Source organism: Cervus canadensis, chromosome 7, assembly GCF_019320065.1.
Source record: "Cervus canadensis isolate Bull #8, Minnesota chromosome 7, ASM1932006v1, whole genome shotgun sequence".
NCBI lineage: Eukaryota > Metazoa > Chordata > Mammalia > Artiodactyla > Cervidae > Cervus > Cervus canadensis.
Window position 1 is genome coordinate 28911866 of NC_057392.1, and position 26627 is coordinate 28938492.

The window sequence follows — 26627 nt, forward strand, 5'->3', positions numbered from 1 at the left end:
TTATTTTCAATGGTGAAAAACCAAAAGCATTCCCCCTAAGATTAGGAACAAGACAAGGGTATCCACTCTCACCACTATTATTCACCATAGCTTTGGAAATAATAGCTACAGCAATCAGAGAAGAAAAAGAAATAAAATGAATTCAGATCAGAAAAGAAGACGTGAAGCTCTCACTGTTTGCAAATGATATGATACTATACATAGAAAACCCTAAAGATACTAAAGATACTATCAGAAAATTAGTAGAGCTAATCAGTGAATTTAGCAAAGTTGCAGGATATAAAATGAGTACACAGAAATCACTTGCATTTCTGTATACTAACAATGAAAAATCAGAAAGAGAAATTAATGAATCATCCCATTCACCGTTGCAACAAGAAGAATAAAATATCTAGGAATATCCTTCTACCTAAGGAGAGAAAAGAGCTGTATACAGAAAATTATAAGATATTGAGGTAAGAAATAAAAGATGACATAGACAGATGGAGAGATATTCCATATTCCTGGGTTCAAGTGTGCAACTGTTCATCACTCAGTCGTGTCTGACTCTTTGCAACCCCATGGAGGACAGGTTCCTCTGTCCATGTGATTTCCCAGGCAAGAATATTGGAGTTGGTTGTCATTTCCTTCTCCAGGGGATCATTCTGACCCAGGGATTAAATGTGGGCCTCCTGCATTGCAGGCAGATTCTTTACCACTGAGCCACCAGGGAAGGAAGAATCAATATTGTGGAAATGAGTATATTACCAAATGCAATCTACAGATTCAGTGCAATCCCTATCAAATTACCAATGGCATTTTTTCACAGAACTAGAATAAAAGAATTTCACAATTCATATGGAAATACAAAAGACCCTGAATAGCCAAAGCAGTCTTGAGAAAGAAGAATGGAACTGGAGGAATCAACCTTCCTAACTTCAGATTATACTACAAAGCTACAGTCATCAAGACAGTACACTACTGTCTCAAAAACAGAAACATAGACCAATGGAGCAAGATTGAAAGCCCTGAAATAAATCCATGCAACTATGGGTACCTTATTTTTGACAAAGGAGTCAAGACTATACAATGGGGCAAAGACAGCCTCTTCATTAAGTGGTGCTGGGAAAATTGGACAGCTACATGTAAAAGAATGAAATTAGAACACTTCCTAACATCGTACACAAAGATAAACTCAAAATGGATTAAAGACCTAAATGTAAGATCAGAAACTATAAAACTCTTAGAGGAAAACATAGGCTGAACATACAATGACATAAATCAAAGCAATATCCTCTATGACCCACCTCCTAGAGTAATGGAAATAAAAATAAATAAATAAACAAGTGGGACCTGATTAAACTTAAAAGCTTTTGCATAGCAAGGGAAACTATAAAGGTTGAAAAGACAACCCTCAGAATGAGAGAAAATAATAGCAAATGAAGCAACTGACAAAGGATTAATTTCCAAAATATACAAGCAGCTCAAACAACTCAATACTAGAAAAACAAACAACCCAATCAGAAAGTGGGAAAAAGACCTAAACAGGCATTTCTCCAGAGAAGACATACAGATGGCTAACAAACACATGAAAAGATGCTCAACATCGCTCATTATTAGAGAAATGCAAATCAGAATTACAATGAGATATCACCTCACACCGGTCAGAATGGCCCTCATCAAAAAATCTACAAACAATAAATGCTGGAGAGGATGTGGAAAAAAGGGAGCCCTCTTACACTGTTGGTGGAAATGTAAATTGATACAGCCATTATGGAAGATGGTATGGAGATTCCTTAAAACACTATGACTAAAACCACCATATGACCCAGAAATCCCACTCCTAGGCATATACCCTGAGGAAATCAAAATTGAAAAAGACACATGTACCCCAATGTTCACTGCAGACTATTTACAATAGTTAGAATATGGAAGCAACCTAGATGTCCATCAACAGATGAATGGATAAAGAAGTTGTTGTACATATAAACAATGAAATATTACTCAGACATACATAAAAAGGAATGCATTTGAGTCAGTTTAAGGGGGAGGATGAACCTAGAGCCTATTATACAGAGTGAAGTAAGTCAGAAAGAGAAAGAGAAATATCATATACTAATGCATATATACGGAATCTAGAAAGATGGTACCAAATAACTTATTTACAGGGCAGCAATGGAGAAACAGATGTAGAGAACAGGCTTATGGACACAGGGAGGGGGAGGAGAGGGTGAGATGTATGGAGAAGTAACATGGAAACTGACATTACCATGTGTAAAATAGGCAGCCAACAGGAATTAGCTATGTGTCTCAGGAAACTCAAGTAGGATCTCTGTATCAAACTAGAGGGGGTGGGATGGGGAGAGAGATGGGAGGGAGGTTCAAGAGGGATGGGTTATATGTACAACTATGGCTGACTTATGTTGAGGTTTGACAGAAAACAGCAAAATTATGTAAAGCAATTATCCTTCCATTAAAAAATAAATTAACTTTTTAAAAAAGTCTACCAATAACAAATGCTGGAGAAAGTTTGGAGAAAAGGGAACTCTCCTACACTGTTGGTGGGAATATATTAATAAATTGCTGCAGCGACTATGGAGAACAGTGTGGAGGTTCCTCAAAAAAACTAAAAACGGAGTTGCCATATGTTTCTGCAGTCCCACTCCTGGGCAATATATCTGAGAAAAGATATAATTCAAAGAGATACATGTACCCCAGTGTTCACAAGTAGCATTCTTCACAATTCACCAATACATGGAAACAACCCAATATCCATCAACCGATGAATGGGTAAAGGAAATAAGATACATGGGTACAATGGAATACTAGCCATAAAAAGGAATGAGTGCCATTTGCAGCATTGGACCTAGGTGCTTCTCAGGTGGTGCTAGTGGTAAAGAACCCACCTGCCAATGCAGGAGACATAAGAGATGTGGGTTCAGTCCCTGGATTGGGAAGATCCCCTGGAGGAGGGCATGGCAACCCACTCCAGGGTTCATGCCTAGAGAATCCCAAGGACAGAGGAGTCTGTGGGCTACAGTCCACAGGGTTCCAAACAGTCAGACACGACTGAAGCAACTTCAGACACATGTGCACAGTTGGAGCTACAGATTATCATACTAAGTGAAATAAATCAGAAAGACAAATACTGTATGATATCACTTATATGTAGAACCTAAAATATGATGAAAATAAAATCATCTATGAAACAGAAACAGACCCACATACATAGAAAACAGACTTGTGGTTCTATGCGGGCTTCCCTGGTGGCTCAGAGGTTAAAGCGTCTGCCTCCAATGCGGGAGAGCCGGGTTCGATCCCTGGGTTTGATCTCTGGGTCAGGAAGTTCCCGTGGAGAAGGAAATGGCAACCCACTCCAGTATTCTTGCCTGGAGAATCCCATGGATGGAAGAGCTTGGGAGGCTACCGTCCATGGGGTCACAAAGAGTCGAAGTTTGCTGGTCATAGAACTTGTGGTTTTATGTGTTTCTTGCTATGAGGAAAATGGTTAGGGGAGGGATGGACTGGGAGTTTGGAGTTAGAAGATGCAAGCTAATACATATAGAATGGATAGACAACCAGGTCCTACTATAAATCACAGAGAATTATATTCAACATCCTGTGATAAGCCATAATGGAAAAGAATACACACACACACACACATATATATATAACTGAGTCACTGAGCAGAAATTAACAGAACCCTGGAAATCAACTATATTTCCATTAAAAAATAAACAAAGAATAAATTTCAAAATGAGTGTCATCTCTGAAGCTAACACAGGAGAGGACTTGACGAGGAAGGCAGTGGGTCGCAGTGATTCAGCCCCGAGGAACTGCAGTCAGCGAGGTCTGATAAGCCCTTTGGTCCCTTGATGGCTTTCAGCACTCCCTTGGAGACCAGAGACAGCTCTTTCTTCTGACTGGAGGGCAGGGAGCAAGGCTGTCAGCTACGCAGGGAGTTGCAGGAGGTTGCACTTGGCTGCCTTTACTTCTGCAAACAAGGAAACAGGGCATGCGCTAGAGGAGGAGATGTGAAGGAAGGAGGGCGAGGAGGAGGTCAAGGCACAGGACAGCCTTAGGATGCAGTGGGGGAGGGCCCTGGCCGCAGCCAAGGAACAGAGCTCCAGGGGAATCTGGAAGCCTTCACGCCCCTGCGAACAGGACTGAATCTGATCACGAGGAAGCTCTCTTCCACCCTGTTCACCTTGATTCTGCGGGGAAGGATTCGTTTGGGCCATGCTCCTCACTCTCGGTTGCTCGGTGGAATCACCAGCTCAGTTCCACACCTAGAGATTCTGATTGAATTGTGCTGGGATGAGGCCTGGGCGGTGAGAATGCTTAAAAATTCTCAGATGATTCTCATTTACAGCCAAGATTGAAAACCACTGCCTTAGTAACCTTTAGCACACTTGGCAGACATTATACACCAAAAGCGGAAGAGTCAACAAGATAAGTTTTTCTGTGGTTAATGTGTAGCCTAAGGAGGGGAAACGTTACTGACCTGCCTACTATTTCTGTGTCTGTCTAGTTTTTCCTTTCCTCTGGATATGTGTTTTCTTTGGAAAAGACATATATGACATATCGGCATCTTAACAGCTAGCTCGTATGCTTACTGTGTGGCAAACATATTATCAAGTTTCATCTTCAAAACAACCCCATGAGGTAGGTACTCACATAATCCCCATGTTACAGATCAGAAAACTGAGCTGCAGAGAGAGTAATTAACTTTTCCATGGCCATCTAGATAGAGCACCAGAGACAGAATCATGCAGGCACATTCAAAAACCTCTGGGGGGTGACCTCTCATCTAATCTAAGCGAGACCGACCATACCACTCACTAGAAACTCTCAGCTATCCTTTCCCTGCCTTTTAGAAACTTCAGAACCAAATGCCCTCAGATCTCTTTCTAATGTGTTTACTGTTTGGCTTAACTTGTTGATCCCATGTAAGAGGTGGCAGTGGCATTGGCTGTAATCCAAAATTGATGCTACAGTTGCCTTGAAAAGTGAAAGTGTTAGTCGCTCAGTCCTGTTCAACTTTATGAGATCCCATAGACTATAGCCCACCAGGCTCCTCTGTTCACGGAATTCTCCAGGCAAGAACATTGGAGTGGGTTGCCATTCCCTTCTCCAGGGGATCCTCCTGATCCAGGGATCAAACCCCAGTCTCCCGCACTGCAGGCAGACTCTTTACTGTCTGAGCCCCAGGGAAGCACAGTTGTCGTAGATGGATCTAAAATGTTCCTTAAACTCGGTCAGAACACACGTGGCCACTCACAGATGAAGGAGTCTTCTACAAGCCAGAGCATCTTCCCTCAAGGTCAAGGGTATATTCACCACTTCTGCAGTAGATCATTGTTTCCACAATGAAGTACAGACACTCCATGGGGTGAGACTCTGTAACACTCCCTGAGACAGCTTCTGTTAGCTCCAGATTTATAGTCAAATAAAAGTCAGCCTTCTACTGTTTCCTTAAACCAGTTATTTTTAGCTGCATACACAGATCTGTGCTCTTGTAAGCAAACTGTACAAACAGCTGAGGTCTGCATGCTAACACAGTGTACACGATTTTTTTTTTTTAAGTAAAGATTTTTAAAGGTAAATTCAACCCAAGGAGCAAGAAGTAGTTGTGTTTTTACCATAGACATTGCCTGGACTTCTTTCTTTTCCAGTTTTCTTCAGTTTTGCTGGATCTTTTTGATGATTTTCTTCAGCATCGTAGCCACTCTTTTCATAGTTCTCAAGGGCTTCTTGCTGAGTGATAGACATCATTGCGGCTTCTCTATCCTCCTCTTGAAAAGAGTCTTTTGCTTCGAGGGCTTTCAAATCATCAGTAAGGCCAGATTTGCCACACTGGCGCTTGGGCAACCTGCACAGAAAGAAAAGACTGCGAGAATGAGGGGGTGAGTCCCACCTGGCACCTCTGGGCTCGGGGGCTTCAGACTTGGGTATCTGCTGACGGCTCCATTACCAAACCAGCCATTGTCCTAGGTTTGCAGGGTCACTGGGACAAACATCAGAATAATATGTTTAGCGCTATCAACTTTACCTCCAGGACGTGGGATTAGAGGATGGGAAATGCAGTGAACAGGAAAATTGTTACTGTTTGCTCTAATACACTTATATGCTCCTTGAATTTTATCGGTCCTGTATTACTCTTACTATTGAAAAACAAGGAAACAGAAATCAAAGCATATCAGAATCATCAAACACAGGAGCATCTGAACCCCAGTGGTCTGAGTCAAGGGCTGGTTTGCCTGTGACCTGAGGGAGACGGTCCCTGCAGGACACAGAACCGTGGGACAAGCCCGGCCCTGCCCTCAGCCTACCTCCTGACAGGCAAGGTGGGTTGTAGCGGGGTGTCCCCTCATCTTGGGCCCCCACACTGCTCAGTGAGCTCTGGAGGTGGGTACTGATTAGTGCCGCCTAAAAATGAAATAAAACATCACAACAAATAAAGCACAAAATAGTACGAAACTCAAAAATAAAATGAAGTAAAATAAAGCACAAGACCAAAATGTTATCCATTAAGATATAAAATAAAATCAATTAAAGTATACAATATACAATGAGCAAAATAGAGTATGACAAAATAAAATACAAAACAAAAAAGTCCATTGACATAAAATCAAAAAGATGTAAACTCAAAGTATAAATTTTTATTTTTGTATTTTATGCTTTGAGTTTACATCTTTTTGATTTTATGTCAATGGACTTCTTTGTTTTGTATTTTATTTTGTCATACTTTATTTTGCTTCATTGTATATTGTATACTTTAGTTGATTTTATTTTATGTCTTATGTCTTAATGGATAACGTTTTGGTCTTGTGCTCTATTTTACCTCATTGCATGAGACAAGTGCTCAGGGCTGGTGCACTGGGTGACCCAGAGGGATGGGATGGGGAGGGAGGTGGGAGAGGGGTTCAGGATGGGGAACACATGTAAATCCATGGCTGATTCATGTCAATGTATGGCAAAAACCACTACAATATTGTAAAGTAATTAGCCTCCAACTAATAAAAATAATTGGGAGAAAAAAAAAGAACACCAATCAATTTAATGATAATTGAGATAATTTTGAAAGACTTATAGATACATTAATGTGTGAAAATTAACCTAATTAAATACAAACAAAATGTGAAAAAAAAATAAAAATAAAAGCCTAAAATGAATTCTATTGTATAAGCAATATAAAATAAAACTATAACATAAAAGAATAGAACAAAATATGAAATGCAACCTAATGTAATAAAACATGTAAAATGAAATTAAAACAGACTAGAAAAATAATCCTCTAGCCTCCTTCTCCCTCAAAGAATCACTAAACCTTCAGTCACCTGTTACAATTCTTTCTTCCACCTTTTGCAAAGGTAAGGAATCTCAAGGTTCACTGACCTTTCTAGAATCACACAGCTCTTGAGTGGCAGAGCTTAGACTAGAACCAATTCATTAATGTCCATGTCTCTCAAGTTACAGAGGCGCAAGTGCTGTGTCTATACTTCTAAGGTGTCCATCAGACTTCCTTTATTCTCTCTGTGACAGAGGAGCTTTATGTGACAGGATGTCATACCCACTTATAAACTGAGAAACTGGTGTCTCCCAGCAAAGAGACCAAGAAGGCCTCCCATGTCCCAAGGAGGTACCCACACATGAGTTGTTTGGTACTATGCACAGTTGGACAAAGCCCAAGACAAACTCCTACAAATGTGACCAGCATAATACCCACTCTCCAACCGAACCATCTCCATCATCATGCTAGGATACAGATTTGGTGCCAGTTACCCATAAATCTCATTCAACTTGTTCTGACTGGAAGTGAGGAAGTAGAACAGGATACAGGAAAGAATTCTGGCCAAGATGCACGGTCACAGCACTTTTCACTGGCGCTCCAACCTGAGATGGGAGGTTTCAGATTCCTGTCCTGTCTCCCTCATTTCCTAGCAAGTCCCTGAAAACTCCTGGTGTCTGAACCAGCAGCAGCAGCATTAACCAGGAGCTTATTTAAAACGCAGACTGCCCACTTTGCTGCACAGAGAAATTAAACACAACATTGTACACTGACTATATTCCAATGAAATTTTTTTGAAAAATGCAGACTCTCAGGCCCCAGCTCAGACCCACTGAATCAAAATCCAAAGTTTAACTAGATCCCCGGGAAAAGCATGCACATGTTAAAATCTGAGCAGCACCATTCCATAGCAGTGTATTCTGGATCCCTGGACACAGTAATAACAGTAACTGTGCTTCATGCATGTACCACAGTGCTGCTTCCACGCACATATCTGAACACAGGCTTCACAAATAGGGAAGAGATTTTTATCCTCGTTCTGCTAAATGACAAAATCAAAAGATTCCGTGGAAACCCGAGGCCTCTCAGCCACCAGACAAGAAGCCAACACTAAGCCTGGCACAGTGTCAGGGCAACATAGCTTAGGGTTTTCAGGAAGCGGGGTGCTCCCTGGGGTCTCCCCTAGAGGTGGAGACCCCGGGGCAGCCTACAGCTCAGCAAGGGTGAAGGTGCCATGGGTACCCACCCACCCATATGCCAGGCTCTGTGCTTGCCTCTTCCCACCCTACCCGGCATCCCCATCTGCTCACTTTTTAAGAGGTTCAGGAAGGCCCACGTGAAGCCCAGGGCATAAGTCACCTCCACCTCTGAGACCCCTTCTAGGCGCAGCAGGTTCTGCTCCCAGGGGGAGCTGGCCACGTGGACCAGCTCTGCCAGCTCGCGGGTCCCCACGCCTGGGCCCGAGGCCAGCACAAACAGAGTGATGCCCTTGCACTTGGCCTCCAGGGATAGAGTCCTTAACTTCTCCCTGTCCCAGCTGCTGGTCTCGCTGGCCACGATGGCAAAGAGGACCTGAGCCCTCCGGAGCAGCGGGGCAGCCAGGAGCACCTTCTCCAGCGGCCACTCCAGGGCATGGCCCAGGGTGGGTGCTCCCCGCAGGGGGTGGCCCACGGCCTCGCAGACGCTCCTCTGCATCTGCGTCCGGTGGCCATACGTGGTCAGGTGGAAGCCCTCGAGCACGGGGGCCCGCCCCCCCTCCAGGCCAGAAGCCGGGGGTCGTGTGTGTCACCAGGGCCACGCGGGCTCCGCGGGGGGACGCGCTCGGCTGCCTAGCCACCTCCAGCTCTTCGAGCACGGCATCCACCAGGGTCAAGGCTGCACGGTAGAGGTCGGCGCCCATGCCGCGAGAGCCATCCACCACAAAGGCAACGTCCACGTCCACTTGCAGGGGCCTGGGAGTGCCCTGCCCGCAGTCCGGGGCCAGGAGGCACTGATCTGCGGAGGAGAAGCCGGGTTACCACGTGTCCCTTCCCTTTCTAGGCACACATGCTTCCCGCACTCAGTAGGGAGAGCGGCTGCTGAAGCCTGCCTGCCTGGGGCTGACTTCGGCCAGCAGATGGGCGCTGTAAATAAACATGCCTGGTTTTCAGAAGGAAGAGTTGAGAGTACATCTAATTCCACAGTTAATGTTTCTAGCCACTGGGCCACATGGCTTCCTAACCCCTAGGTTCACAGCCCCCCTACTTGGTACAGTCAGGCCGGCCTCTTACTGGGTGTGTGACCTGGGGCACATCTGTCTGATGGAGATAGAAAGTGGAAGTGAGAGTGAAGTCGCTCAGTCGTGTTCAACTCTGCGACCCCATGGACTGTAGCCTACCAGGCTCCTCCGTCCATGAGATTTTCCAGGCAAGAATACTGGAGTGGGGTGCCATTGCCTTCTCCACCGACGGAGATAATGATATTCATAATAATAAACCTCCCTTATGGAGTTGTTTGTGCAGTTTTTAACTTTAAAATGAGTTAATATACGTAAGTGCTCAGAACAATGCCTGTGTAGTCAAAGCTCAGGCTCCATAAACTCCAGCTGGGTTTTCGCTTGTGCAGAAAGTGGGTAGAGGCCCAGAGAGACCGCAGCATCAAACAAAATAATGAACGGGAAAGCAGTTCATCAGCTGTAACGAGCTCTACAAACAGCAGTTCCTGTATCTGACCAGGTTTTCAGAGCCACGCCTCTCATGGCAGTTTTAGGACTTAGTGTGGATCCAGAAGAGGGAGCCACAGAATCCCCTTTTGCTTTCCTGTCCAGGACTCGGGGTGGCCCCAGGGGAGGTGATGTGCAGGACAGCTCTTCACACGTGGGCGTGCGTGGGTTTCAGCAACACTGCTCTTTCTGTGTCCAGGCCGGTGTTAGGTGTGGGAAGCTGGGGTCTCTCCGAGACCCTGCTGGTGGCCAATGGCAGTTCCAGGCCGAGAACTCAAGGCTCTTGACCTTCGTTCAGTGGTCTGCCCATCACACTAATGGGCCAGTGAGGAAGGGACACGAACCCAGGCATATCCAGGAGCTTTGGCAGGACCGGTAAGGAGGCAGAGGGGCTGGGATCAGAAGCTAGGGAGCGGGAGGGACGGGATGGCGGGGCACTAGCAGACACTTGCTTTCCAAAGAGGGCAGGCACCGCGCATCTCTGGCTGACTGTGGCCACAAGGGAATGCCGTGTCTGAGACTCTCCAGCCCATTCTGACTTCCTAAGAAAAACTGATACACATCTGTGGAGCAGAGCTGGCCTGTGGCCACCAGCTAATTCATCCTGCTCTGAAGACATCAATCCCACCAGCAGTGCCGTCCAGGCTTACCACAGCAGAGAGTGCAGTGGGCCATGCCTTCCACATGCTGCTGGCTCTTCACCTCCCAGACATACAGATGAAATCTGTTGCTTCTATTCATCTAGTGCCAACACAGACACGAGGTTATCATTAGCAGAGCTAAATCTCAGGCCATATTTTTCAGACACCTTCCAATTCAGATGAGAAAAACATTAATACGATATTTTTAAAGAACACGTGTACCTCTCTATGTCTATATAATTTGGCATTTCTAGTCCAGCTATTTACAGTCACTTAGTTCTCCAGTCCTAACCTGGAGGATGGACTATACCATCGGTGTGGGCACATGAGGTGTGGCCACGTGTATAAAACTCAACCAACGTCAGGTTGTGTTGGAGTAAGGGTAAGGGAGTTAAGGCTTCAGTCTTCTATAAATTCTGCAAATCTTCAGCAATTGTCCACCGTGTGTGATGCAGTGTGGTGGGAGTTATTAATCATGAACATGCAGACCCTTCAAGGACATGGCCACAGATCTAGGTCATAAGCCACGAGGATGGAAGGAGGCAGAAATCATCAGAGAGGCCAGAGCTGGTAAGAAGGAGGGAGAATCAGGGAAGGTTTTGTAGGGATGGCAAATCTATTTGTCTCCTTCACAGAACCTTTCCTATAATGATTAATTTAGTAACTGATATCAGGTTTAAAAGACAAATTATATTAACAGTAATGAATCCAGCAAGGTCCATGTGATAACTGGCTAGACAATCAACAAACTTATTCTCTCTTCTTCTGAAAACGAGACTACATTTTCATCCTTCTCTGCAGTCACTTGTACTATATGACCAGGGTCTAGCCAACAGCATGAAGGTGGAAGCAGTGAATGCCATTTCCAGGGTATGCATGAGCTCCCCTGCCTCCTTTGCCAGCCAGCTGTGGAGGATTCAGAAAAGGCCTTGAATCCCTAGGGCATGATGGGGTCACTGACAGAAGGAGCCTGGGTCCTGAATGCAGCAAAGTACCCTTCCTTTCACCCACACCCCCAAAGAACCCACATCACTGGTGACAGATGGAGAAATAACACTTTCTGGTGTTGAGCCCCTGAGACTGGGGCAGGAAAGCTCTGACTAATGCAGGCTCTTTGCAGGGTTTCCACCTTGTAATGATTAGAAACACTTTCATATTATTTCTCTCAGGAATTGAGGTGTGGATTGCAAAGAGCCAGATCTAAGCTTAGTCATGGCCATGTGGTTTTCCACTCTGTCAAAGCATGTAGGACAGGGACTTCCCTCGTTGAGAATTTGCCTTCCAGTGCAGGGGGCACAGGTTCGATCCCTGGTTGAGAAAGACCCCACATGCCCGTGTGGGGCAGCTAAGCCCGTGTACCACAGCTCCTGAGTCTGTGCTCCACAAGGGAAGACTGCACGCTGCAACTAAGGCCCAGCACAGCCAAATAAATATATAAAATAAATCATTTTTTTAAAGCGTGTAGGACAGTACCTCCCTGGGAGTCAGCACTGCCCCCTGCATCCCTTTGGCTGGGACCAAACAGACCTGGCCCCTCCTCTGATGGCAAGGTGCTCAGCATGCAAAGATGTCATGCCTGTCCTCAGGGAGCAGATGGGTGGGGTTTACTTTGGAAAAGAACATTCTGGAACACACACTTCTTACAGAGCATTCACCCTTTCTGTTAGGACTGCCGTGTATCCCCAGCGTGATCCTTCACACTGAGCTTCCCTGAAGGAAAAACCCTTGTGGGGAAAGAAATACCGAGAGTGGAGCTTTTCATAACACAAAACAAACATGAGAACATTCCTAAGTCTTCCGTGCTAAAAGCCATCCAAAATGAGGCTTTTTCCTGACTCAGACATTTAGGTCAACCAAGACTGACGAAACAGCTGCTAGGTAAAAGACATAACAAACCATTTGGAGACAAAAATGACAGAGTCACACCTTCAAAGAGCTTAAAAACCTAAGTGGAAGGATGGAGAAACCATTTTCAAGAAAGAAAGAGACCCCATAACACGTTTTAGTAACATAGGAACTGGAGATTCATTTCAAAGTGGATGGATAAAGGGAACCTGATAAGGATAATGACATCTGGCACTTTGGGGAGAATCAGGACGACCCTCAACTGGCAAAGAAGCATTATGGTGTGAAGGAACAGCATGCACAGATGCCCAGAGATAAGCAGTGGTTATTCATGATTCTTCTCAACACCCTCCACCCCCAGAGATAGGAGAAGACAGACTCCAACAGGCAGCACATCTGAAACCCTGCAACACCCAGCCAGATGGAGGAGGCTGACACGAGCAGTGAGTGCGAAGTTGCCAACACCCAACATTCAGATCCATCCCACATGGTCATCAGATCAGTGTCAACCAAACTAAAGTGGGTGTAATAAATCACCAAGCATTAGAGACAACAGTGTCGGCATGGATGTAGCACATTAACAGTTTTCCTGGAAACCACGTGAGGCAGCTTGGAAGGCTTCTGAGACAAGGATCCACAGCAGTGTTCCAGCAGATATGAGAAGTCTGGGGTCACACTGGGAGCGTGGACTTTCCTCCAAGAGTTGTGGGGAAAGGCTAACCTGGGGAATATTATGTTTAAATCATGGGAAACATTGTTAAAGTGTCTTATAAAATGCAAAATTGATGAGACTTTTAGAGGTAGTATGAAAGACTTCAAATAAATTCAAGCATACCCTCAAGTTTGCATTAATTATAAAGGAAAGGTTCACAGGAAAAGTTCTAGGCAACATCAATGGAACTAGGTGTCAGGAACTCAGGTCCTAGTCCTTGGTTTGCCAGAATTGGCTGGGTGGCCTTGGACAAGCCTTTGGCCTATTTCCTCAACAACAGAATTTGGGGTAGGAGTCAATGCTGCTGAGGTTTCTTCCTGTCTCAACACAGCCTGGTTCTTCATTAGTGTCCTCTGCATCCGCCTTGTTCGAAACACGGTGTTAACTTTCTGCTCACAGCAGCTGAACTCCTCCATCTGCTGTTCTGCTGGCTGGAGAACAACCAAATCCAACTGAATTGGAATCACTACAAAACTTTTATCTTTTTTTAAACTCCAAGGAAGAATGCTTTTATGATAACACTTAAAATTTTTTACTATTCTTGCAAAGATCAAATTGTGGGAACAAGTACACAAAGACACAGTGGAGGTGTATGGGGAACTCTGATTCACTTTAGACTTACCCGCATCTAGCTGTTATTCATTAACATCTCATTACTTTGACTTCGGGCTTGCTGGCACAGTCGCTGGTAAGGTAGACAAGATGATTCTGAAGAAGGCTCAAGCAGAGAGATCCTGTGGGAGGGAATGTCAACGTGAAAAGAGGAACCTGGCTCCATGATCCCCACTGCAGACACCCCTCAGCACCAGAGAAGGAAATCTCACCAACAAGGAGCATGAAACACAAGCTACGTGATGCTCCTGCCCCCAATCCCTCCCAGCCATCAGGGTCTTTTGCAATGAGTCAACTCTTCGCATGAGGTGGCCAAAGTACTTGAGTTTCAGCTTCAGCATCAGTCCTTCCAATGAACACCCAGGACTGATCTCCTTTAGGATGGACTGGTTGGATCTCCTTGCAGTCCAAGGGACTCTCAAGAGTTTTCTCCAACACCACAGTTCAAAACCATCAATTCTTCTGTGCTCAGCTTTCTTCACAGTCCAACTCTCACATCCATACATGACCACTAGAAAAACCATAGCCTTGACTAGACGGACCTTTGTTGGCAAAGTAATGTCTCTGCTCTTTAATATGCTATCTAGGTTGGTCATAACTTTCCTTCCAAGGAGTAAGCGTCTTTTAATTTCATGGCTGCAATCACCATCTGCAGTGATTTGGGAGCCCAAAAAAATAAAGTCTGACACTGTTTCCACTGTTTCCCAATCTGTTTGCCATGAAGTGGTGGGACCAGATGCCATGATCTTAGTTTTCTGAATGTTGAGCTTTAAGCCAACTTTCCCACTCTCCTCTTTAAAGACAGGTAAACTACGGGAGTTGGTGATGGACAGGGAGGCCTGGCGTGCTGCAGTCCATGGGGTTGCAAAGAGTCGGACACGACTGAGGGACTGAACTGAACTGAACTGAAAGACATAGTGCATGGGGGAGGGGCGGGAAAGGATAAAGCACGGGGATTTGCATAAACTTTCTCTTTTTTTAAAATAGATAACATTCTTGAAGGATACAGACAACCTTCAAACCTCAGACCCCAGCATTAAAGAACACTCTGTGGGCCCTGAGCTCAAGAAACCCACAAGGTTCAAATCAATTCTTGACTGCTTTTGAGCTGAGTTCCCAGAGGCCACAGGACAATGCTGTTTCCTGGGAATGAGCTGGAGGAGGCTCTTGGCTCGGGCAGATGGGAGAAGAGGGGAAGGAAGCAAGTGCTAAGAAGCAGGAGTCACCGTGGGCTGAGGAAGGGATGATGGGACCCCAGGAAGGCAGAGTTAGAAACCATCTGGCATCTCGTTTCAGCTCCAGGCAGGAGACATGGCCCCACCAGGAATGCCATGAAGCTGCTGGCTCTTCCTGGACATCCCAGCAAATGCTGGGAGCCGACCTTGGATTGGGGGTGTTGAGTGACAGAGAGGAACCCGGGAATCAGACCTCCAGGGTGCGGATTCAAGACTGTGTCATTTAGAACAAGTCAGTTCAGCTCTGACCTTCCCTCACTTCCTCTGGGAAATGTTTTATCATAATTAACTTGCAGGATTAGTATGAGGATCAGCCCAAGACCCCTCAGACTCTACCATTCATGGAAACCATGAGGGGATCTCATTAAAGATACAGAGCCTGATGGACTGGGTCAGGGAGAAAGGTTAAGATTTGGCATTTCTTGCAAACCTGGGTAAGCCTGATAGGTTGCTAGTCCCGTGAACACACCTTGGGGAGTGTGGAATGATGATGACAAGGCACAAAAAGCATATAGCATGGTGGCTGGAACTTCCCAGGTGCTATAAATAAATGGAAGCTTTCCAATTTCACATGCAGTTACTAGGCAAAGGCGCACTGGTAATGAATGCCCTTGAGGAGACAGCAGTAACAATGGCCTGCATTCTGTATACACAGAAAGTGTTGGATGTCCCTGTAAACACTACCTCTTATAGCTCTCACAGCAAATCTGTGAGTTTATCCCCATTCCACATGTGACTAAATTGAAGCACCACTGACAAATCACATGTCCAGGTTACACAAGGGGCAAAGCCGGAGTTTAAAGCCTCACTGCTTAATTCCTGTCCTTGGCTTCTGATCCTGGTGGTCCCTCTTGGGTGGTAACAATCTAGTCAAAACCAGCAGCCCACAGGGCCTCAGCAACAGGTCATCCATGGCCTCTGGGTGTGTGTCTGGACAACCCAGCAGATCCTTCAGAAAAAAAAAAAAGAAGATGAATGTCCTCCTGCAACTTTTCTGACTTCTAAATTATACCATTTTTAAATTACACCCCACCCCCCGCCCCACCAAATCCCTTTGGCCTTCCTGTTAATATTTTCATCTTCTACAGCTAATGGCTTTTGTCTCCATGATAGCCAATTCTTAGGAATTTTTTTTTAAGAGCAATACACAGAAAGAGAAATAGAGCCAGTTCATCAATCTTTCTCACAGTATTCTTGTATGTGTGTGTGTGTTACTCAGTCTGACTCTTTGTGACCCCATGGACTGTAGCCCACCAGGCTCCTTTGTCCATGGGATTCTTCAGACAAGAATACTGGAGTGGGTGCCATTTCCTTCTCTTGTATAGATAAAACTAATTAATATGCAGGAGGAGCTGAGAACTTCTCGATTATCTTATTTTCCTATTTTTGACTTTTGGATTAAAATCTCATTGTGAATGGGGATTCCAGACCCTGAGAAACTTATTTTCTTCTCTGTGCCTCAGTTTTATCATCTGAAAAAACATCAGTTATCTATTTGAATTGTTGTAAGGATTAAATGAATCTATACATGGGAAGATCTTTGAATAGCACCTGGATCAATAAATGTGAGCTATTTTAAAAGCTATTGTTTCAAAGGAACAAATGCTAGATTTTTCATAAAGAAAAATGAAATTTAAAATGAGGCACACAAGTTGCATTTCCCCTGTAATGCTCCATTTTTAGACTTTAAAAGGGGGTGCAAATTAAGTCTTATGTTTTAGGACACAAGACAACTGGACAGTTCTTAATGGGATTCGACACAAATAGCCCAAGTGTTATAATACTGCTTTATTTAGAGCTCAGGTTGATAAAATGGATGGCTTAAGAAATCTTGCCAACATGCCCCACAACTTCCAAGCATGTTTAAATGGACTGAGAAATTAGGGGATCAGTTAAGACAATCATTTTAAATTGAACAACCATCATTTTTTGAGAAGCATTAGAATAATAAGTTATTCTAAAAAATAAAATAACATAGAGATGAAAGACAAAAAGCCCCACAGATCACCACAGGGAGCCCTCAGGCAGATGATTCAGAAGGAAAATTACAGGATATTCTCACTCTCCTAACTCAATTCCACAAAGGATAAAGCACAGAGTGGGGGAGGTTATGGGATGCAATCTGCCCAGTTGTGAAGAAATGAGGATTTTCTAAAAGGCTCTGAGGATGTGATTATTGTTTTTATGGTTTATCTCCTTGCCAATGTCACCAGAAACAAGGTCATTCGCTACATTTGAGCTAGCAAGTACTGCTTAACATCCTTCCTAAATGTTAAATTTAAGGCACAGAGTGATTCCTCAGCATCTTGGGACAAGAATATGTCTAAGGAATGAAGAGGAGAGTGGAACAACAACAACAACAAAAAAGGATAGAACTGAGATGCAAGTACCTTTCAGCTGGCAGTGAAATAAAAAGCTTTTGCACAGTGAAGGAAACTATCAACAGAAATAAAAGGCAGACCACTGAAGGGGAGAATATATCTGCAAATCGTATATCCAATGAGTATAGAAAGAATGCATATGACTCAGCATTGAAAAAACAACCTGACTACAAAATGGGCAGAGGACCTGAATATTTTTCCAAAAACATACAGATGGCCACGTATGAAAAGATACATGAAAAGATGCTCAACATCACTAATCACCAGGGAAATCAAAACCACAATGAAACGTCATTTCATACCTGTCAGAATGGTATCGTCAAAAAAAGAACAGTCATTGGTGAAGATGTGGAGAAAAGGGAAGCCTCATGCACTGTTGGTGAGAATGTAAACAGGTGCAGCTACTGTGGAATCAGTATAGTGGTTCCTCAAAAACTAAAAATACAACTACCATATGATCCAGCAATTTCACTTCTGGGTTTTTACCCAAACAGAACAAAATACAGATACAAAAGATACATGCACACTTGTGTTCGTGGCAGCATTATTTACAACAGCTATGAAATGGAAGCAACCCAAGTATCCCTCAACAGATGAATGAATAAAAAAGATGTCGTGTGTGTGTATGTGTGTGTGTGTCTTCCCTGGTGGCTCAGAGGGTAAAGAATCTGCCTGCAATACAGGAGACCCAGGTTCAATCCCTGGGTCAGGAAGATCCCCTGGAGAAGAAAATGGCTACCCACTCTAGTAGTCTTGCCTGGAGAGTTCCATGGACAGAAGAGCCTGGCAGGCAGGCTACAGTCCATGAGGTCACAAAGAGCTGGACATAACTGAGTGACTAACACTTTCCCTTTCACACTTTCATATATATCCGTGGACAGAGGGGACTATATACATATATAGGCTTCCCAGGTGGCACAATGGTGAAGAATCTGCCTGCCCATGCAGGAGGTACAAGAAACACGGATTCAATTCCTGGGTTGGGAAGATTCCCTGGAGTAGGAAATAGCAATCCATTCCAGTATTCTTGATAAGAAAACATCATGGACAGAAGAACCTTGTGGGCTACAGTCCATGGTGTCACAAAGAGTCAGACACGATTGAGTGACTGAACACATTGCATGCGCATGCACACACACACACACATACAGATATATATATATACACATACACACACACACATAGAGAGAGATATGTATACACATGCACACAATGAGCTATCAGTCATAAACAGAATGAAATCTTGCCATATGTGACAACAACATGGACAGACCTAGATGGTATTATGCTAAGTGAACTAAATCAGATGGAGAAACAAATTACAACCTGATTTCACTCATGTGTGGAATCTAACAAATGAACAAATGTAACAAAACAGAAAGACTTGTAGATACAGAAAACAAACAGGTGGTTGCCAGAGAGGGGTGTGTAGGGGGATGAGAGAAGTCGGTGAGGGAGGTTAAGACGTACAAACTTCCCATTACAAAGTAAATGACTCACAGGTATGAAATGTAGAGTATGGGGAAGATAGTAACTATGCAATATCTTTCATGGTGACATATCATGACTAGACTTACTGTGGTGATCATTTTGTAATGTATAAAAATATTGAATCACTATGTTGTACACACTTGAAGCCAGTAAAATATTGTTAAGTCAATTATACTTCAATAAAAATAAAAATAATAAGGCATAACTTGTCTCTTGGAAAAATTCTTTTTGCCTTTTTCTTGCTTCATTTTGTGCTCCAAGGCCAAATTTGCCTGTTACTCTGGGTATCTCTTGACTTTCTACTTTTGCATTCCAATCCTCTATGATGAAAAGGACATATTTTTTGGTGTTAGTTATAGAAGGTTTTGTAGGTCTTCATGGAACTGGTCAACTTCAGCTTCTTCGGCATCGATGGTTGGGGCATAGACTTGGATTACTGTGGTATTGAATGGTTTACTCTGGAAATGAACCAGGATCATTCTGTCTTTTTTGACACTGAACTAAGGCACTGCATTTTGGACTCTTTCATTGACTATGAGGGCTACTCCATTTATTCTAAGAGATTCTTGCCCACAGTAGCAGACATAATGGTCATCTGAATTAAATTCGTCCATACTCATCCATCTTAGTTCACTGGTTGCTGCAATAACCCCATGAACAGTACAAAAAGGCATTTTAATTCACTGATTCCTAAGATGCCAATGTTCACTCTTGCCATATCCTACTTAACCATGTCCGGCTTACCTTGATTCATGGACCTAACATTCCAGGTCCCTATGCAATGTTGTTCTTTAGAGCAACAGACTTAACTTTCACCACCAGACACCTCCACAACTGAGTGTCATTTGCTCTTTGACCCACTGGCTTCATTCTTCCTGGAGCTATTAGTAACTGTCCTCCCCTCTTCCACAGTAGCATGTTGGGCACCTTCTGACCTGGGGAATTCTTCTTTCAGTGTGACATCTTTTCGTCTTCGTGTACTCTTCATGGGGTTCTTGCAGCAGGAATACTCGAGTGGTTGCATTTCCCTCCTCCAGAAAATCATATTTTGTCAGAATTCTCCACTATGACCCATCCATCTTGGGTGACCCTGAATGGCATCGACTCATAGCTTCATTGAATTATGCAAGCCCCTTCACCACTTCAAGGCTGTGATACATGAAGGGGAGAACCACGCCAAAAACATGCTCTGGTCATAATAAACACCATTTTCCAACAACAACAAATCCTTCCCAACAATCCCTTTCCCACACCTTCTTCCAATACAAGAGATGACTCTACACATAGACATTACCAGATGGTCAATACCAAAATCAGATTAATTATATTCTTTGCAGCCAAAGATGGAGAAGCTCTATACAGTCAGCAAAAACAAGACTTGGAGCTGACGGTGACTCATTTCATGAGCTCCTTGTTGCAAAATTCAGGCTTAAGTTGAAGAAAGTAGGGAAAACCACTATGCTATTCATGTATTACCTAAATCAAATTTCTTATGATTATACAGTGGAGGTGATAAACAGATTAAAATGACTAGATTTGGCAGACAGAGTGCCTAAAGAACTATGGAAACAGGTTCCTAACATTGTCCAGGAGGTGGTGACCAAAACCATCCCAAAGCAAAAGAAATGCAAGAAGGCAAAGTGGTTGTCTGAGGAGACTTTACAAACACCTGAGAAAAGAAGAGAAGCAAAAACAAGGGAGAAAAGGAAAGATATACCCAACAGAATGCAGAGTTCCAGAGAAAAGCAAGGAGAGATAAGAAGGCCTTGTTCAATGAACAATGCAAAGAAATAGAGGAAAACAATAGAATAGAGATCTCTTCAAGAGAATTGGAGATATCAAGGGTACATTTCATGCAAGGATGGGCATGATAAAGGACAAAAACAGTAAAAACCTAACAGAGATTAAGAAGAGGTGGCAAAAATACACAGAAGAACAATACAAAAAAGGTCTGAATGACTGGGATAACCAGGGTGGTATGGTCACGCACCTAGAGTCAGACATCCTGGAATGTAAAGTCAAGTGGGCCTTATGAAACATTACTATGAACAAAGCTAGTAGAGGTGATGGAATCTCAGCTAAGCTATTTAAAATCCTAAAAGAAGATGTTGTTAAAGTGCTGCACTCAATATGTCAGCAAATTTAGAAAACTCGGCAGTGTCCACTGGACTGGAAAAGGTCAGTTTTCATTCCAACCACAAAGGAGGGCAGTGTCAAAGAATATTCAAACTATTGGGCAATTGCACTCATTCCCCATGCTAGCAAGGTTATGTTAAAAATCCTTTAAGCTAAGCTTCAGAAGTATATATACTGAGAACTTCCAGATACACAACCTGGGTTTAGATAAGACAAAGGAACCAGAGATCAAATTGCCAACATTTGTTGGATCATACAGGAAGCAAGAGAGTTCCAGGAAAACATCTACTTCTGCTTCATTGACTAGGAGAAAGCCTTTGACTATGTGGATCACAACAAACTGTGGAAAACTCTTCAAGAGATGGGAATACCAGACCACCTTACCTATCTCTTGAGAAACCTATATGCAGGTCGAGAAGCAACAGTTAGAAACTTACATGGAACAACTGATTGGTTCAAAATTGGGAAAGGACCTTGATAAGGCTGTAGATTATTTAACTTACATACAGAGTACATCATGGGAAATGCTGGGCTGGATGAATCACAAGCTGGAATCAAGATTGCTGGGAGAAATATTAACATCAGATATGCAGATGATACCACTCTTACAGCAGAAAGCAAACAGGAACTAAAGAGCCTCCTGATGAGGGGAGTGAAAAAGCTGCCTTAAAACTCAACATTAAAAAAATCTAAGGTCAAGGCATCTGGTCCCATCTCCTCATGGCAACTAGAAGGGGAAAATGGAAACAGTGACTGATTTCTTTTCATGGGCTCCAAAATCACTGTAGATGGTGACTGCAGCCATGAAATTAGAAGAAGCTTCCTTCTTGGAAGGAAAGCTATGACAAACCTACACAGCATATTAAAAAGCAAAGACATAACTTTGCCAACAAAGGTCCGTACAGTCAAAGCTATGGTTTTTAGAGCAGTCACTTATGGATGTGAGAGTTGGACAATAAAGAAGGCTGAGCAACAAAAAATTGATGCTTTTGAATTGTGGTGCTGGAGAAGACTCTCGAAAGTCCCTTGAACTGCAAGGAGATCAAACTCATCAATCTGAAAGGAAATCAGCCCCCAATGTTCATTGGAAGAACTGATATTAAAGCTGAAGCTCCTATATTTTGGCCATCTGATATGAAGAGCTGACTCATTGGAAAAGACCCTGATGCTGGGAAAGATTGAAGACAAAAGGAGAAGAGGGCAGCAGAGGATAAGATGGTTGGATGGCATCACTGAGTCAATGGACATCAATTCAGTTCAGTCGCTCAGTCATGTCCGACTCTTTGCAACCCCATGAACCGCAGCATACCAGGCCTCCCTGTCCATCACCAACTCCCGGAGCCTACCCAAACCCATGTCCATTGAGTCGGTGAAGCCATCCAACCATGTCATCCTCTGTTGTCCCCTTCTCCTCCTGCCCTCAATCTTTCCCACCATCAGGGTCTTTTCCAATGAGTCAGCTCTTTGCATCAGGTGGCCAAAATACTAGAGTTTCAGCTTCAGCATCAGTCCTTCCAATGAACACCCAGGACTGATGTCCTCTAGGATGGACTGGTTGGATCTCCTTGTAGTCCAAGGGACTCTCAAGAGTCTTCTCCAACACCACAGTTCAAAAGCATCAATTTTTCAGCACTCAACTGTCTTTATGGTCCAATGTATGTATGTCTCACATCCATACATGACCACTGGAAAAACCATAGCCTTGACTAGACAGATCTTTGTTGGCAAAGTAATGTCTCTGCTTTTTAATATGCTGTCTAGGTTGGTCATAAGTTTCCTTCCAAAGAGTAAGCATCTTTTAATTTCATGGCTGCAATCACCATCTGCAGTGATTTGGGAGCCCAAAATATAAAGTCAGCCACTGTTTCCCCATCTATTTGCCATGAAGTGATGGGACCAGATGCCATGATCTTAGTTTTCTGAATGTTGAGCTTTAAGCCAACTTTTTCACTCTCCTCTTTCACTTTCATCAAAAGGCTCTTTATTTCCTCTTCACTTTCAATGGACATGAACTTGAGCAAATTCTGGGAGGTAGTGGAAGACAGGGAAGCCTGGTGTGCTGCAGTCCATGGGGTAGCAAAGAGTTGGACACAACTTAGTGACTGAACAAGAACAACTTGTCTCACTCTGTCTTTACTAATCGATTCAAGGCAGTTACTGAGAGTTGCCACCATCCCTTACCCATTCCTGCCCAGACATCCTGGGAGGCAAGAGGGACTAATCCTCAGTATCTTAACTTAATTTCTGAAAACTAAAGATATTTTGTCCATCATTCTCAACAGTTCACAAGCTGTCACAATTTTACCTATTGATTCCTAGAAGTATGTTCACAGCTATGTCAACAAAATCTCTCACCTACCACACAAACTGCACACCCAACCTTCAGAGAAAGCTAAAGAGTCTAGTACAGATGACATTTTTAGCAATTATATTGAACCATATGACATTTCCATTTTTGCAGGTCAGAAACAGTTGAATATTGACAATGGAACATAGCTCCAACTTATATGCATCAGCCTATTGAAATCACTGAAGAAGGAAATCGTCTTTCATTCTTATAAATCATCCCAGATGTCCCATAAGAAGGTTTTACATGGGTTTTAGTTAAAAGGTAAAGTTTAGAGACTAGATCGATGAATACATTGTGGTACATGTAGAAGACTAAAATATGGTTACCAAAGGGGAGAAAGGAAGGAGGGATAAGTTAGGAGTTTGGGATTAGCATATGCACACTACTGTATATAAGACAAATAAACAACAAAGATCCACTGTATAGCCAGGGAATTATATTCAACACCTTGGGGCAATCTATAATGGAAAAGAATCTGAAAAAGACTCATATACATATATATATATGATATGCATATTCATATATATATATATATATATATATATATATATGTATGAATCAGCTATATACCTGAAACACAAAACTATAAATCAACTATCTTTCAATTTCAAAAAATAAAATGTGCTATATACATACAACACTAGAGAACTTTAGGTTTAAAAAATTACTCAATAAAAAATTAAACTATATGGATGAACAAGAGAACAGACAGTAAGTTGAGTGAAAGAAGCCAGATACAAAGAGAGACATGCTGTCAGATTCCATCTGCACAAAGGACCAGATCAGATGAAACCATTCAATGGTGACAGAAGCTGGAAAGGTCATAGGAGGAAACATACAGAATGCCTGAAGTATTCAGTTATCTTGAACTATGTCTTCGTCATTGGGCTTTTAACACATATGAAAATCCATCTTGCTGCATCCTTAAAATAAGCACCCCTTATCCACTTTGTATATGGATATGGATTTTAAGAGTGCATGTGCTGAGTACTTAGTCACGCCCAAATCTTTTGCAATCCCATGGACTGTAGCCCACCAGGCTCCTCTATCCATGGGATTTCCCAGGCAAGAATACTGGAGTGGGTTGCCATTTCCTCCTCCAGGGATCTTCCCAACTCAGGGATTGAACCTGCGTCTCCTGCATTAGCAGGCAGATTCTCTACCACTGAGCCACCAGGGAAGCCCCCATGGGTTTTATACCCCAAGTAAAATAGAGAAGATAAATTACAGTCTGTGGACTGCCTGCCCTGTCCCCTGCCTCATCATACAGGTTAGCAGAGTGGGTAAGCACAGGCTCTCAAGTTAGATAAAAATCAGCCTGCACCTAACAAGATATTTGACCTTTGAAGACATACTTAACCTGTCTAAGCCTCAGTATTCTTAACTCTGAAAAGGAGTTCTACAATGACATCTACCTTATAGAGTTTGAGGGGAATTCAGTAAGACTCTTTAAAAGGCACATGGCATGGAGTATATACTCAAGGATGGCCACTGGCTACCAGCAGTAACACTGGCAGCCGAGTCTGTAATGAGACATCCCTGCACCTGTCTCCCCCACACACATATACATCAGTTTCTGGAGAATTCTTCCTCTGACCAGCTCTCACTCCCCACATGCTAAGCACTAACCCCTGGACCCCTGCCCAGCCTCAGTCCCCCACTCACCAGCAGGGCATCCGGGAGGTTGTGGTCCTCCGTGAAGGTGATGACCACAGAAGTGATGTCCAACAGGCTGAGCTCCAGCATGGCAGTGCTGATAGAACCTGCATCCCGGGTCCAGCCTGCCTGGAAGAACACGGCCACCTTCCTCAGAAGAGGGCCTGCACACACGCGCTTGAATACGTGTCTAGCCACAAACCTCACGGCGTCCCCAAGGTGCCTGCTGCCAGATGAGCCTGCCGGCGAGAGCCCCCTGACCGCCTGCAGGAGCGCGGGCCTCCCCTTGCGATCAGAGAGGCGAACCAGGTAACTGGTTCCATTGCTGTAGGAGACAGTGGCCACCCGGGCACCCGTGGGGCAGTTACTCCTACTGATTTCCATCTTCATCAGCAGAGACAGTAAAATGTCTCTCACCCTCTCAAAATCCAACTGGGAGACGTCATCTGACATGTCCAAGGTGAAGACCACCTCGGTCGGGAACACCTGGCATTTGGAAACGCCCAGACATGGGTGAAGGCCAGAACGAATATTAACAAATGTTATTTACCTGCTGAACACGCTGGAAGGGAAATGATTTGGGAGAGAAAAGAGGACATTGTTAATTGACATAGGCAAAGACATGTTTGCCAGCATCAATATGAAAACCATCTCCTCTGAGAAATTCAAGCCTCTGTGACTCCCGCCTGAGTGTGGCAGAGACCTCAGCTTGCTCTCCAATACCCACTCCCCACTTTTGCCCATAGTGAAAGAACCCCAGTCTCTGACTGGGTGTGTGGCTGCCTGCAACAAAGGCTACATTTCTCAGTGGGATAGCATCTTACTCCAAAAAAGTATACTTTTCCTTTCCTTTACCTACTGGCTGAAGATTGACAGACATCTTGGGTCATGAGGTGATATGGGAAACGGCATCCCCGCCCCAATGCCAGAATAGGAAAATTTATATTATTATAATATATATGATATAATAAAGAGCCTGTACACTCCACCAACTCCAGACTGAACTGTCTCAGGCTCTGATCAAGAACTATGTTTGTGTCCTTGCTTTTGAGTGCTGAGTCACACTGTACTGAACTTAAATATAATACATTGAGCTACTCGGAAACTATACACACACACACATATGTATATACACACCTATCTTAAACCATATATATAGCAAAACATAGTAATATTAGTAATTAAGTATTAATATTGTGTGTGTTAGTTGCTCAGTCATGTCTGACTCTCTGCGACTCTACGGACTGTAGCCCACCAGGCTCCTCTGTCCATGGGATTCTCCAGGCAAGAATACTGGAGTGGGTTGCCATGCCCTTCTCCATGGGATCTTCTGACCCAGGAATCAAACCTGGGTCTCCCACATTGAGGCAGATTCTTTACTCTCTGAGACACTAGTGAAGCTCAAGTATTGATACTATATTATTGTTTATTAATGTGTTATTTATTAATATATTATTAATAACAATTATTAATATGTTGCATGTATTATGTATAAATGTGTGTACACACGCAATGTATTTTTATGGAAGATACTAGAAAACAAAAATTAAAATCACCCTTACTTTATCATATACATGTGTATATATGTATAATTTGT

General features: G+C 43.5%; 1 protein-coding gene and 1 pseudogene across 1 annotated transcript; both read right to left on the reverse strand.

Moving 5' to 3' along the window:
• Positions 1–5586: 5586 nt before the first annotated feature.
• On the reverse strand, positions 5587–15828 carry LOC122444722 (annotated as a pseudogene).
• Positions 15829–17731: 1903 nt separating this feature from the next.
• Positions 17732–26239, reverse strand: LOC122444723 (collagen alpha-4(VI) chain-like). The gene is made up of 2 exons (XM_043473372.1): positions 25040–26239; positions 17732–17770 (listed from the first exon to the last, which is right to left on the reverse strand). Exons 1-2 carry the CDS (start codon positions 25481–25483, stop codon positions 17732–17734), a joined length of 483 nt encoding a protein of 160 aa, XP_043329307.1. The 5' UTR covers positions 25484–26239.
• Between the last annotated feature and the right edge of the window lie 388 nt (positions 26240–26627).